Genomic DNA, 16,188 nt, shown 5'->3' with positions numbered 1-16,188 from the left:
CAGAGACCAAAAATTTTTTTACTGGGGTTTCAATAATAAAGTATAGGGTTCCGACTTACATACAAACTCAACTTAAGAACAAACCTACAGAACCTATCTTGTATGTAACCCGTGGACTGCCTGTATAGTATATGCAAGGATTTCCCTAACATTCACATTTGATGATGCATCAGATGTATGGATTATTATTCAAGTGTTTCTACGTATCACAAGACAGCAAGTGAAAACCAGCATTTATTACAAACTAAAACACAGGATTATCGAAAAAACAAAACCCCAAAAACTTAATGACCACAGCATTTCCTGTATCAAAGGCAAACAGCGCCTGCCAAATAATAGGAGAAGTCTCTTCAGAGTTTCCTTCATCTTTTCTACTATAAGAATCTATCAATTAATTTCCCCTCTACAAAGTTTCACCACTGTTTTGTAGAGCTGAACATTGCAGCCATATATTGGTGATCAGCAGGAACCAACTGAATCATAGAGGGGGTGGGGGGAGGGGGGGGCAGGGGTTGCCATATCAGCCGGAGGTCTGAACAAGACCTCCATCACTTCTGTGTATAAAAGACCATTAGGCCCTGCTCAAAACTGCAATGTATTGGAAGAGGGATCATGGTTGGGAAGTAAGAGCTCTCCTTAAGGCCACCTTGTAGGTGTTTGTAAACATATAGCCATTGATGCTCCACTAGGGGATTCTGGGAAAATATTCAAATAAGTTTTTCAGGATGGGATGGGATAAAGAAAACCACGCCTCTTTTAGCTCTTTTGTCAGGCAGCTCCCTTGACATCAAGCGTGACCTTCAGGCAGCCTAATGGTGGGGGATTAAAACCGCCAAAACAGTTCCCTACACTGTACTGAAGAGACCCAATCAGGTCGAAACTGCTGTCTACATTTGTGAATCAGTTTTTTCAGGAATAGATATACTGGTTTGGTAATCCCACATCATGAGCTAAAAGAGGCATGGCTTTCTTTATCCCACTCTGGAAAACTTATTTGTATATTTTGCCAGAATGGGGTTCATAGAATCCCAAGCGTAAGTCCCCCAGTGGAACAGTAAAAAAAAAAAAATGTAAATAAAGTATTTAAACATAAATAAATAACAAAAATCACCCTTTTAACCATAAGTAACTATATATTGGAATAAAAAAATAACAATAATAAACAACACAAAATCTCCATTTTTTTCATAGCTAAACACAAAAGATATTACACAGATTGTTCAAGTGACCAGAAGTACAATCGCCCAGATTTATTATGGCTTCTCCATCAGCTTTCTGCCTGTGAAAACGTATGGATCTCCCCGTCCCTGACAATTTTTAAGTCTCTACAAACCGCACGCCACTATGTGCGTGTCGGGGTGTAGAATGGGCAGAAAGTGAGCCAGAACTCCAGGCCTTCCACACCCACTATAGTCCCTGCTGGAGTTCCAGCGAAGACTAGAACTAGAAGTGTCGCTGGACACGCACTTACCTTCACCCGGCAATGGATCGTGCACTCTGGCGGACCTCGGCGGACTTCAGCACAGCACCTGGTGGACGTCGGAGGAACTGCCGGAAGACCCGAATCCACCGCAGAGAAAGCGCCGCTGGATCGCGAATGGCCCAGGTTAAGTAAATCTGCACCAATGTGTCACAACAAAACCGTCTTAAGATCACCAGGATATGTTAAAGCGTTCCTAATTTCTAACCAATAATCGGGACACGTCAGATACTGAAAATACGGCTGGGACAAAAAAGGTGAAAACTGGCTTTGTCAACAAGGGGTTAATATCTTGTTATTTTTACATGTTGACATGCTCTATAAATAATAAATAATAATAATACCAGATAAGGTAAAAAGAAAGAAGAAACAGATATATGGATCTGGCTCAATAGTAAATCGGCACTACCACATGTTTTAACAGTGTCCAAATGGCAGGAACAATTTAAGTCACCAGGTAAATGGTAAGAAATTGCGTTATGCCCAGCTTGAAAAGGAAAAACATCCAACTTGAAAAGGAAAAACATCCAACTACACCAGCCAAAGGACAGGGAGGTAAAGCAAGGCACACGGGGCTGGCAACGGACCGTTTTGCGCACTCCTGAGCTTTATCCAGCTGTACATAAGACGCCACCAGGGCTAAAAGATTAAATACCTGTGTACTGACGTCACTAGTTGCACAGTGTCATGTGACTGGGGGGGGGGTGACATCACATGACTTGATAAGCTGAGTGGGAGAAGACAACTACCTCCCTAGGCAGCGGAGTCAAGTGGTGGAATCATCACCATTCAACCAGTAAGTTAAAATAATCTGAAAGTTACATTTACACAAAAAAAACACCATTACAAACAACAACATTATGATATAACAATATGACCCTCTTTTGCTTACATATTTCTGTATTATACCTGGAGCTTTTTATGTATATATAACACATCAGGAATCATTCTACCTCAGCTACCCTGTGAATCTCTACTTTGCGTATCTAATAACATAACTAACCACATAGAATCACAGAAATACTGAAATACAGGCAGTCCCCGGGTTACATACAAGATAGGGTCTGTAGGTTTGTTCTTAAGTTGAATTTGTAATTAAGTTGGAACTGTATATTTTATCATTGTAATCTCAGCCAGAACTTTTTTGGTCTCTGTGACAATTGGATTTTAAAAATGTTGGGTTGTCATTTGAATCAGGATTTACAATAAATCTTAATTACAGAGACATCTGATAACTGTTACAGCTGTTTATTGTAGCCTAGGGCTAAAGTACAGTAAATTACAAACATCCAGAGGTCCGTTTGTAATTAGGGGTCATATGTAAGTCGAGTGTTCTTTTAAGTAGGGGACCGTCTGCACTGCCATATCGTTTTTGTCGTTAAGCCCTATTGAGCTACTCCATGTGACCTTTTCAAATATATGAAAACACCCATCACTTGGCTTAGCGATGCCCCTTGCTCCTCTACAGCCAATCCCGAGTGAGGGGGAGTTATTCATATATTTGAAAAGGTCACATGTTTCCCAAGGGTGGGGGGGGGGACTGCTCCTTTCCAGCCCCTCCCATTAGGCAACTGCCTAGTCACACAGCAGATGCTAATGAAAGGTACAATATAACATATCTTTTTTTCTGTAAAACCAATTTTTTATACAAAAACACTTTGACAGTGTATCTACTTTGCTGTGTGGGGACTGGGGGAGTGCTAAAAATGGGTCTCCTGGTGACAGGTTCCCTTTAAGCCAAATTTTGGTTGGCTGCTGGATAAATGAATGTTTTTACATCTCTACAGACTTGTTCATAAAAAAATGGCAATAGATAAACCAGCAGGCAAGGGGGGACAAGACGTGGAACAACTGCCACCTGTGAATTCTGTAACACATATCTCTGTAATCTCAGGTGTCTCACATACAATTGTATCTTTATTTTCTTTCGTTAAATCGGACAATATGCCTAGGCACATTAAGTCAGTCCTACTGCGAGGATCTACGTATACAAGGTCTCTCTCTTTTCATATGTTTCTTAGTTCGATCGTTCCCAGGGAAATATTGTCAGTTATTATTAGTTTTGCAATTTTTCTGATTGACTCATATCGATCTGCCTGTAACTGAATAAAATCAAACTCTCTAGGAGGACTGTAATTTAAACCTTTTGATAGTGCTGATAGCACATATCAATAAGTGTCACTGTGGAAAAGTTAACCACATTACATTCTGATTTGTCATTTAAAGTTGTATTGGCAGTGATGTTTAACGCCACGAAAATTCATAAGAGTGCTATAGGTTTAGTTTTACAATCAAAGTAACGTTTGAAGACAGACACATACATTTATCAAATAGTTTGTCACACAGTCTCCAACAAAATCAACTTAAAAAGGTTTATGTTAATGGAAGCCCATTAACAGTGTTCATCCACTCATATAATATCTAAAAAAAACATAAAATGATTTTGGGGACAGCAATTAACTTACTTACAAATGCTAAATTAATAAGCATTATTACGGTATTTATAATTCTGATTATAAAGTCTGGGTCTGGAGTCTTTAGCATTCCATCCAACCACTGGAGGGCGCAGAGTATCTTATCTGCGAGAATGGTGACTGAAAAAAGGCTGGTTGTAGAATTGCTCCAATACTGAAATTGTATTCATGATTAATTTTATCTATTACCTTGGGTAAAAGCTCTCCTTATGGAGACTTTGCGAAGTAAGGCCACCCTACAGTATTAAATACTAGTAATGCCACATACTAGCCAGATTAGTATGAAGTATATGGGATGAATAAACATACTTACATTTTTACTATTCTGACATACCATAGTATTTAAAACTGGAGATGAAGTCTGCAAAGAATGATGCAATATAATAAACAGATGAAACCATGGCCAGATTTCGACAGGATATTCTCTAAATATTCATGAGCTTTCCATTGATGGGCCAATTTGTGCTCCTACTTTGCTGTCTGTGTAGTGGCTGAACAGTTTATTACAATTCATCTTCTATGGCATCTCAGCTTTTGGAAGTAGCTGTTAAAGGAGATCTACCACCAGGATGAAGGATTGTAAACTAAGCACACTGACATACTGGTGTGTGCCCCCTCTGGCAGGATCGATCACTTCTTCTTTTTTCTTCTACTGCCCTGGTTTTTACATCAAAAGGTTCGAAAATTATGTAAATGAGTCTGAGGGGCTCAAGTCTCCATTAACACCTATGGAGCCAGTAGCCCCTCTGGCTCATTTGCATAATTTAAAGCCTTTTTTTCTTAAGATCCATGGCATAGGAAGCTTAAAGAAGAACAGATCCTCACAGAGGGGGCGCTCAGCAGTATGTCACTGTGCTTGGTTTACAACTCTTTATCCTGTGGTAGATGTCCTTTAAGGGGGCGTTCCAAGTGCAGAACAACCACCAATCTAATATTGATGACCTGGCTTCCTTCTTCCAAACCGCAGAAACACAGATGAATGCACTATAGGTCATTGACTCCCCATTATCAGAATAACTAGAATTTTGTAAAACAGAATGGTCTGTGAAAAATCTACCTTGATATACGTAAGCAATTACAATATTACAGTAAAAGAATATGTTTATTATGGAAAACTGTACAATTGTAAGGCTCTATTAATAGCCTCCAGGCCACCTACAAGATGAGATGCGGTTTGACATGGAGGCATACAGGCAGGGCAGATTTTAGACAAAACTAATTAAAACTAAAAAACTAAAATAAAACTATTTAATGAACAGTCACATTCAGTAAAAGGCCTTTAGCCCTGCACAATATTAACACCTTGAAGTTACACACAGTAGTATGGTAAGGCAATCTCTAATATGGAACTGTAGGAGAATTTTATAGGAGATGGACAGAGGATAGCTAGATTTATGATAGAAGATAAATATGAAAGATAATTTAGATTTATAGATGCATAAATATAAAGTAGATTATATATTTATAGATAGATATGAGAGATAGATACAGTAGAAGAGAGATAGAAGATCGATATATAGATAGGTAATCAGAATCAAGCCTCACAGGGGCGTGCCATGGGCATATCACATATGCGTTACTATAGAAACGCATGCAATCGCTAACCAGCACCTGTTGTCTTGCATTTAACCCCTTATCACCGACACTAGTTTTCAGCTCAATGACCAGACTCGATTTTTCATATTCTGCCCTGTCTCACGATAATTGGTTATAACTTCGGAACGCTTTAACATATCCGGGTGATTTTGAGAATGTTTTCTCGTGATACATTGTACTTCATGTTAGTTATAAAATTTAAGTGATAAGTTTTGCGTTTCGTTCTGAAAAAAAGTGAAAATTTGGCAAAAGTTTGTAAAAATTCTTCATTTTCTAAGTTTGAAATGTTCTGGTTTCCAGACAAGATGTAAAACTACCCAAAAAGTTTGATAATTAACATTTACAGAATATCTGCTTTATGTTGGGATGATATTTTATGCTTCCGGTCATTTTTCTAGGATGTTGTGAGGTGCAGAACTTTAGGTGCGATTTTTCTTATTTTCATGAAAATTGCCAAAACTCACATTTTGAGGGACAACTCAGCTTTCAAGTGACTTTGAGAGGCCTAAATAATAGTAAAACCCCATAAATTACCCCACTATAGAAGATTCACCCCTCAACATATGTAAAACAACTTCTATTAAGTCTATTAACCCTTTAAGTGTTTCACATGGGTTAAAAAATATGGACTTGCGATTTAGAAACTATAGAATTTTTTTGGAAAATACATTCATTTAGGCCAAACTGACAGTTTCAGAATAAATTAAATGATGAAACGCACTGCAACGCTTGATGCCCAATTCCTCCCGAGTGTACTGATACCCCATATGTGGTGGTGACTGCTGTACGGGCGCACGGCCGAGTATAGAATGAATGGAGGCGCCATTCACAGCAGATTTGTATTGTCACATTGTACTACCTATAAATTTGAATTTTTTTGGTAATGCAAACATATGAGGGCTTATTTTTTATGGGATGAGATACAATGTATAGATAATTCATTTGGGGGTCTAAAGCTTATTCATGAGATTTTATTAACTATTTCAAGGGGGACACAAACAAAATCATCAATTTTTATTTTGGATTGTTAGCATTTCCCCCCCCCCCCCCGCTATTCTCTGGTTCACTACGATTGTGTTAAGATGTGTGTACTAAAAATGGTAAAACAGTACTTTCCTATTTCCACCTAACTATGAAGATAATAACAACACATAATTAGAGAACTTAAAAGGGTGTGTTCACATTTGGCGTTTTGGTGATGCATTTTTAACCCCTTAAGAACGCAGGGTTTTTTCGCTCATTTCTGGCTCTCCACCTTCAAAAATCCATAACTTTTTCATTTTTCCGTGTACAGACCTGTGTGAGGGCTTATTTTGTGCGTAACAAATTTTACTTTCCCGTAATGTTATTTATTTTAACATGGCATGTACTGCGAAGCTGAAAAAAAATTCCAAATGTGGAAAAATTGTGGGCTCAGTTTTTACGACTTTGACTGTGCACTCAAAATAACACCTCAGCTTTATTCTTTGGTTCGGTGCGATCGCGGTGATACCAAATTTATACAGGTTTTATTGTGTTTTAATACATTTTCAAAAATTAAACGAATGTGTACAAAAAAGAAAAAAAAAATTTGCCATCTTCTGAAGCTAATAACTTTTTAATTCTTTGGCGCACGGAGCTGTGTGAGGTGTCATTTTTTATTCCATTTTTTTTTGTGATGTAAAAAGGTGTAAAAGTCGCATTTCGGACATTTGGGCGCCATTTCCCGTCTCGGAGGTCACCGCCGGCCGTAACCGTTTTTATATTTTGATAGATCGGGCATTTTGGGACGCGGCGATACCTAATGTGTCTGTGATTTTTACTGTTTATTATGTTTTATATCAGTTTTAGCGAAAGGGGGGGTGATTTGAATTTTTAATATTTTATAAATTTTTTTTATTTTTTAAACTTTTTTTTTTCTTTTTTTCCCCCCACTATTTCTTAGACCATCTAGGGTACATTAACCCTAGATGGTCAGATCGCTCCTGCCATATACTGCAATACTTCTGTATTGCAATGTATGCCATTTTTGCAGCTCATTTATTACAATGAACCAATGACTTATTGTAACGAATCTGCAGATGCCAGATAGTCTCGGGTCAAACGAAGACTTTGCCAGGGGCATTGAAAGGGTTAATAGCCGTGATCGGTGCAAGCACCGACCGCGGTTCTTAGCGGTGGGGGTTTGCTGCAATATGCAACAACCCCCACCTCTGTATGAAGAGGACTCAGCCCGTGAGCCCTCTTCATACATTCCCTATACCTCTGCGCCGCAGAGCTACGGCGCAGAGCGTTAAGGGGTTAAACATGTTACCATATGTTTGGCATTGCATGGCCTTAGAAACAAGATTCTTCTCCTTGAATACGTCCACCTCTTGCACAAAGAAATAAATAGGTTTTACATATGAAATGTCCATGAGTTACTGTATGTCTCACAGCTGTCCTGTGGTAATGGACGCTGAATGTAGATGATCGGGCACCTCAATAGTGCATGTCTGCCACTGCTGCCATAGTGTTGTGTGGTCTTATCCAAGGACAGCTATCTCTTTTGTAAGTGACAACATTTATGGGAAATTGTGTTATTAAATTTTTAATAACATACAATTCAAGAAATATATATATATATATATATATATATATATATATATATATATATATATATATGCAGTTCTTAACAGAGGTTTAACACATTTGTATGTAAATTGGAACTGTATATTTTATAATTGTAACTCCAGACAAATTTTTTTGGTCTCTGTGACAATTGGATTTTAAAAATGTTGGGTTGTCATAAGAACCAGGATTAACAATTAATCTTCTTTACAGACACCTTTACTAACTGTTATAGCTATTTATTGTAGCCTAGGGCTAAAGTACAATAAATTACCAACACACATAGATCCGTTTGTAACTAGGGATCTTCTGTAAGTCAGGTGTTCAGGTGTAAGCATAAGAAGCTTAAAGAATAGCCGATCCGGCCAGTGGGGGCCACACCAGTATGTCAGTGTGCTTGGTTTACAATCCTTGATCCTGGTGGTAAATACCAAAAAATGGGAATGCCCCTTTTATCAATTCAACATATCCTTGCTCAGCCTATGCGCTATCCTTTTGGGCAGTTGACCATGACATGAGTATCAAATTGTCCAATTCTGGTAATTGAACAACTTTTGATTTCAATCTGATTTCAGTCCTAGTGGTATCTGATAATCTGTTTTGTAGTCCTAGGGGGTCATTTATTATAGTCATGTTCTTCTTTTTTCACTGTCATGTGCCTTATATGCACCTATTCCATATGGTACTTAAATTAGAGAAGTTGTTTGCTCTTTCAAGGTTTACCATATTTATCATAGCAGGGCAGATGTACTTGTTTGATTTGCACCATTTTTTCATGCACATTGGTTCAAAACTATGTTAGCAAAACCTTGGTGTTAGCAAGTTTTTTTCATTGAAAAAAGGTGCATGAAAGTGACATTTTAATCAGAGGCCATTTTGATAAGAAGAGGCGAAATTTGCACCAACTTAAAAATAAAAACCAACAAAAGATTAAAGACATTTAAAATAGCAATACAACCCTTATCATAAATTAAAAAGCAACAAAAAAAAGAAACTAGTAAAGAAAAAAAACAACAAAGAGACCTAACTGTGTTAAATTCCTTCTCCTCCAACCCATAAGTATCATCCAAGTTGTGTCATATTTTAAAATCCGATTTTTACAGCTCTGAGCGGCTTCCTTGAAACACATGTATGAAAAACTGAAGCATTGACTTAAAGAGAACCTGTCATGCAAAATAACCCACCTAATCTAAATATATTTTCATAAACTGCCATTAGAGAGTATTGCCTCTATCTCTTCATTGTCCCTCTACATGCCTGTAAACTTAAGCAATGAGGTCCCAAAGCTGTATGCAAATGACCTGTGAAATGTCCAATGAAGCATTAGCATATTCAAGCTGTCCAGCTTATTCATGAGTGGGAGGCACAGCCACACCCCCAGTGCATGACTGACAGCCTGTATAATGATGTGAGGCTGTATAATGATGTGCTTCCTGGTGCTGGTGGCCACTCCCCCTGCAGCCTGTGTGTGCATGTGTGTGTGTATAGGAGAGATACAACAGCTCCAGGCAGCCATGTTATAGCAGAACATGTCAGGTACTTGTGTAGCTGATGTCTGTGTCTCTCACTTGTGTATTAGGGGGATGCAGCATGTCAGCAGATGCAGCACACACACTAGCCTTGCTTTACTATACATTACACACAGACATGAGCAGGGAGAGGGGAGGGGTGACATCACTGCCTCTGACCATGTGACCAGCCTCATTTACATAATAAAGAATAGACGATTTTACAATGAATAATGTATGAAATAACTAGATAAAGGCTGTGATGGGATCCTTGTGAGCTGCTCCAACAGGTAGTAGTGACAGGACTAATGACACAGACATGATGACAGGTGTCCTTTAACCCCTAGGGGACACAGCCTATTTTGGCCTTAAGGACGCGGTCCCATTTTTCAAATCTGACCTGTGTCACTATAAGTGGTTATAGCTTTGGAACGCTATGAGATATCCAGGGGATTTTGAGATTGTTTTCTCGTGACACATTGTACTTCAAATTAGTTTAAAAATTTGGATGAAATCTTTTGCGTTTAGTTATGAAAAAAAACAAAATTTGGCAAAAATTTTGAAAAATTCTTTATTTTCAACGTTCTAAATTCTCTACTTTTGATGCAGACAGTCATAGCACCCAAATAAATTCATAACTTACATTTCCCAAATGTCTGCTTTATGTTGGCATGGTTTTTTAAGATTCCACATATTTTACTAGAATGTTATGAGGCTCAGAATTTGGGTGCCATTTTTCACATTTTTTGTAAAATCGCCAAAACCCGTACTTAGATGGACCTGATCAACTTCTAATTGACACTGAGAGGCCTAAATAATAGCAAGACTCGTAAATTACCCCATTGTGGAAACTACACCCCTCAACGTATGAAAAACTACTTTTAAGAAGTTTGTTAACCCTTTACGTGTTTTATAGGGGTTAAAACAAAATGGAGGTGCAGTCTGCAAATTGTAATATTTTTTCACAATACACTCATTTTGGAAGGAAAATTAAACATTTAAAATGGATTAAATTAAAAAAGGCTCCACAAAGTTTGATACCCAATTTCTCCCGAGTACACGGATACTCTATATGTGGTGGTAACTTCTGTATGGGCGCACGGCCGGGCATAGAAGGGAAGGAGGCGCCATCCAAATCAGATTTGCTATGTCACATTGTACAGGCTATAATTTTTTTCTTTTTTTTAATGAGGACCTATAGGGGCTTATTTCTTTTGCCACATGAGATGCACTTTTCTGGTATGTAATTTTGGGGCATCTACAGCTAATTGGTGAGATTTAATTAACTCTTTGTTGGTGGAGGAAATGAAAATCATCAATTTTTAGGAAAATTTTTATGTGTTTTTTATTTGGCCGTTAACCATACCATAAAAATAGTATATTATTTTTATTCTATGGGTCGCCACGATTATGAAAATACTTCATTTATATATATTTTTTATTTTTTACCATTTTTACTGAATAAAAAGTAATTTGGCAAAATTGTTGTTAATTTTAGCATCACCGTCTTTCATATGTATAACTTTTTTATTTTTCACCTCACAAATCTGTTTAAGGGCTTATTTTTTGCAAGAATGATAGCTCTTTTTAGTGGTCTTATTTTAGATTGCGTAACTTTTTAAAATCACTTTTTTTAGAGCATTTTTAAAGGGCATTAATAAAAAATCATCTTTTTCAGAGAGAGTTTTTTTAGGTTGTTTTTTACGGGGTTCACTTTGCGGATCTAATAACAATTCTGTTTTATTATACAGATTGTTACGGACGCAGGGATACCAAATATGTGGGGGTTTTGTGTATTTTATTCAATTGTACTGAATAAAAACTAATTTGGAGAAAATCTTATTCATTTTAGCATCACCATCTTTTCATATGCATAACTTTTTTATTTTTTGGCTGACAAATCTGGTTAGGGGCTTATTTTTTGCGAGAACAGTTGTTCTTTTTAGTGGGCTTATTTTAGAGTGCATAAAGTTTTTAAAATCACTTTTTAGAGCATTTTTTATAGGGTATTAATTAAAAATTATCTTTTTTCGGAACGTTTTTTGCGTTTTTTTCCTCCGGCGTTTACCGTGCGGGTCCAGTAACAATTCTGTTTTATTATGCAGATTGTTACGGACGCGGCAATACCAAATATGCAGGGTTTTTTTTGTGTTTTTATGTTTTTTATACTTTATTAAGTTTTTTATGGGAAAGTGACATTTTAGGGGCTTATATTTTTATGTATTTATTTTTTATTTATGATAATGTGTAGTGTTAACTGTTTTTGCATTTTTTTTTACTTATACATACTTGAACTTAAACCAGTGATGCTCTGATCAATACACTGCTCTACAATACTATTTTATTGTAGAGCAGTGTAAACTGTCTGAGCAAGCTTGCGCATGCTCAGACAGTTTACAGCCAGACCCGGAAGGGGTCTGGCTGCCATGGAGACCGGGCAGCTCCGGGGCACATGCCAGTCCTCGGAGCTGCCCGGAAGAGGATCGGATCCCCCGGTAAGCGGCACGGGGGATCCGATCCACAGCAGGAACACCCTTACACGCCGCGGTCATGCTTGACCGCGGCGTGTAAGGGGTTAACACCCGCGATCGGAGCCGGCTCCGATCGCGGGTGTTACAGCGCGGTGTCAGCTGTGATAGACAGCTGACAGCCGCTGCTTCTGGTACCGGCTCCGTTCGTGAGCCGGTCCCAGAAGCTAGACGTTATACTACGTCCCGGTGCGCTAAGCATCTAGCCCCGGGGACGTAGTATAACGTCGTGGTGCGCCTAGGGGTTAAAGGGGTATTCCCATTTCGGCAAATTAATGTTATTGTTTGTATTACAAAAAGTGATACAATTTTACAATATACATTCTTAATCGATTCCTCACGGGTTTTATAGATCTCTGCTTGCTGTGATTCTATAGGAAGCTTCTATGTTTACTTCCAGTGGACATAAATCTGACCATGGTCACACAGGTGCACAACTAAACACAACTAAACAAAATAAACATGTACTTACCTTTGCTGTCCCTCGCGGTGTCCTGCACAGCCGCCTCTCCGGCCCATGCCACAGAAGCTGTGTGTACTCAGACAAGCTTCTGGCCGGCAAAGGTGGCTGGCCACAGCCATCAGTCCCCATATCGCCGGCCACAACCATTCTTCCCCATATCTCGGTGCCTGATACAGTGCTGGGAATGGTGTCGGGTGGGCGTGGCCGGTCACCTCAGCCAGCCGGAAGCTGGTGTGAGCACAGTTTCCGTGCCACTGTAAACAAACAGGGGCACGGCCCGGAGAGACAGCAGGAGGGACCGCAGATATTTTTATATATATTTTTTTAGGCAGTGCTCCCCTGCCCGCATATTTGGATTTCATAGGTCTGGGACAACCCCTTTGATTACCTTCTGAATCAGCCCTAATAGCCCCTGCCATATCATGCTCTCAAAATCCCTCCACATTCTATAGCAGTGATGGCGAACCTTTTAGAGCCTGAGTGCCCAAACTTCAACCAAAAGTGCCAGTGCAGTGCAAAGTGCCAGGGCAGCAATTTAAGCAGTAATTTATTTCTCCTCGTTCTTTGACAACTTTTAATTGTTCTTCCTCCTAAAGACACCAATGCATTTAAAAGGAGGAGGGCAAATTCGCCTATCATTGTAGGAAGATTCTATAGGAAGATTCTTTGAGTCCTGTCTGGTGAACTTCATGATGGGGTGATGGCCTGGGTGCCCACAGAAAGGGCTCCGAATGCCGCCTCTGGCACCAGTGCCATAGGTTCGCCACCACTGTCCTATAGGAACAGGTCTCATTTCGCCCTATTTCGGCAGTGTGTAGTATCTGAAATAGTATTTCACAATGCTCCATTACAACAGTGTGGAAAACAGTCAAGGGAGTAACTACAGCAGTAGCAGCCATAGCAGATGCTACAGGGCCCACAGTACTGGTACTGCCACATTAAAGAATGGAGGATGTGCACTGTTATATACATACTATGATGCTCATTGCACAGTATAATGTGTATGTAACAGTGCACATCCTCCACAGTAAACAGCTGAGCCATTAGCTCAGATAAGAAATGTAAGGGTGGGGACAGCAGAACGGCAGCACAGGGAGTCTCTCAACTCTACTTCCTGCCATCTACTTCCCCCATGTTGTCAGTAACTACTGAGCTCCAGAAAGACTGAGTGAGTATAGACATATGTATGTATGAATGTATAAATGTATGGCTATGTATATGCTGTATGTAGAAAATGTATAGAAATAGTATATAAGTGTAGAAATGTATATAGGAGTACATAAATGTGTGTGTATCAGTGTATACATGTAGGAATCCATACCTCCCAACTTTTGAGCTAGAGAAAGAGGGCCAAATTATAATATCGTCCTTAATGGCCCCTGAACAGTATAATGCCCCTTCCTGTGGCCATCCCCCTCCCCATAGAGCCATATAATACCCCATAATACAACTCTGCAACATATAATACCCCCTCATCAAAACAAAAGAAGAAAGGGAGGATACGTATAGTGGACTAGAATAAATTCACAAATTTTATTAATACATATACATATATAAATAACAACAAGACCACAAAATACAAATAAAAACACTAAAACCTGCACCGGTAAAGGTGCACTGAACCTCCCAGGACCAACGTGTCCTGGGCTCCCTGACCCAACTAGCCAATAAACATACAATGTAAGATGGTGGTTGCTAGATAAGACTAGGCAACTGATAGGCTGTAAACAAACATATAAGATGTAAAGTGAAAAGTGCAGCACATGTGCAAAAAACAGCCTAGTCTATTGGCTGCCTACAGGCCTAGCGTATACAATACCTAATGTGTCAACATGACATGATGAGTAAGGGCAAGTAGGCACGGCCAGACTGGGGGGAGAAAAGAGAGCAAAAAGAGAGGAGAGGTACCACCTTTAAATACTAGACCACATCTCGTAGTGAGCCACACACCCCTGAGGAAGTCACCGGAGCGGGTGACGATACGCGTGGGGTTCGCTCTCTTTTCTCCCCCCAGTCTGGCCGTGCCTACTTGCCCTTACTCATCATGTCATGTTGACACATTAGGTATTGTATACGCTAGGCCTGTAGGCAGCCAATAGACTAGGCTGTTTTTTGCACATGTGCTGCACTTTTCACTTTACATCTTATATGTTTGTTTACAGCCTATCAGTTGCCTAGTCTTATCTAGCAACCACCATCTTACATTGTATGTTTATTGGCTAGTTGGGTCAGGGAGCCCAGGACACGTTGGTCCTGGGAGGTTCAGTGCACCTTTACCGGTGCAGGTTTTAGTGTTTTTATTTGTATTTTGTGTTCTTGTTGTTATTTATATATGTATATGTATTAATAAAATTTGTGAATTTATTCTAGTCCACTATACGTATCCTCCCTTTCTTCTCTTGTTTTGATGATATTGTTCATACTTGGGATACGTGGACTATACTTTATGCATTGACATTTGGTAGTGCCTGTCCCATTGCTATTTGGTCTATATAATACCCCCTCTTTATCCTCCCTTTACATTTGTTCCACCACTTTATCTTCCCTTATATCTCCCCTACCCTTCTCCCCTACTCATATTATGGCCCCTCTCTTACTCCCCTTAGGATTATAGAATCCTGCCCTCCGTTCCATTTAAATTGTGGCCTCCTGTCTTCCATCCTACTCCATATTGTGGCCTCCCACCTTTATACCCCTCATATTGTGGCCACCTGTCCTCCATCCACCTCATTTTGTGGCCTCCATCTTCACTTATATTGTGGCCCTTACTAACATTTTCATTGTTCCAGTCCTGCTTCCTCCTCTCTACCGAGGCTCTGAGATGACATTGAGGAGAGGCTAGCCCTGACCCTTATCGTCATCTCAGAGCCCCGGGGAGTGTAGAAGTCAGGACTGCGGGGAACGATGGAAAGGTAAGTAAGATCTTTTTGTTTAAATAGAGAAGAGGCAATAGGAGCTGTCAGAGACTAGGAGGCAGGCCATTGCGGGACTCCATAAGAAATTCTCCCTGCTGCCCGGAATGGTAGGACAGTGCTGAAAAATCTGGGATGATTGGGAGCCATGTGAGTAAAAGTGTATATGTGTGTGTATAAATAAATGAGTGCATATATGAATGTATACATTTTAGTGATTGTGTATAAATATGTACATTTTTAATTAAGGTCACGCTTTTCTGATGGCATGTTGTGCATTATCTCAGGTGGTTGGCACTGAAATGGTATGGACTGGCATTTTAGCTAGGCTTTGTTATGATAAATAGGCATCAGTAGGAGATTCTGCCTGGTATAACAGCACACAACCCCTTGGCATAAACCTGGGTATTCCTTCCCACATAAAGTTGTATGCACAGGCGGGTGCAGGGGTAAACATGAGGGCACACGGGCCGCTCTACCTGCGCACTGGGCGTCTCCCCGTGTACCATGTACCTGGCTGCTCCCACGCCGGATGCTTTGAGGGAATTTGGTCACATTTTGGGACTGGCAGGAAATACCCATCCTTAGGAATTCGGAGCTCTTTGCCCATATATGGGGATTTTTATCGGCAGCCACTG

General features: G+C 39.6%; 1 protein-coding gene across 7 annotated transcripts in view; it reads right to left on the bottom strand.

The window, feature by feature from the left end:
- Positions 1-16,188, bottom strand: part of ARHGAP45 (Rho GTPase activating protein 45) — an 84,699-nt gene that overhangs the window by 68,225 nt on the left and 286 nt on the right. The window contains exon 1 of one of the 7 annotated variants that reach the window (XM_072111443.1): positions 16,030-16,184. The exons of 1 other annotated variant lie outside the window; for it this stretch is intronic. In XM_072111443.1, the coding sequence (XP_071967544.1) occupies positions 16,030-16,160 (131 nt within the window). In that variant the 5' untranslated portion in view covers positions 16,161-16,184. Of the gene's footprint in view, positions 1-16,029; positions 16,185-16,188 lie in introns of those variants that run through there. 5 more of the 7 variants (XM_072111492.1, XM_072111425.1, XM_072111433.1 and 2 more) reach the window with 5 other exon arrangements.

Source organism: Engystomops pustulosus, chromosome 1 (assembly GCF_040894005.1).
Source record: "Engystomops pustulosus chromosome 1, aEngPut4.maternal, whole genome shotgun sequence".
NCBI classification, from domain to species: Eukaryota; Metazoa; Chordata; class Amphibia; order Anura; family Leptodactylidae; genus Engystomops; species Engystomops pustulosus.
Note: the sequence above shows the minus strand (reverse complement) of the source record. Positions and strands in the feature narration are given on the sequence as shown.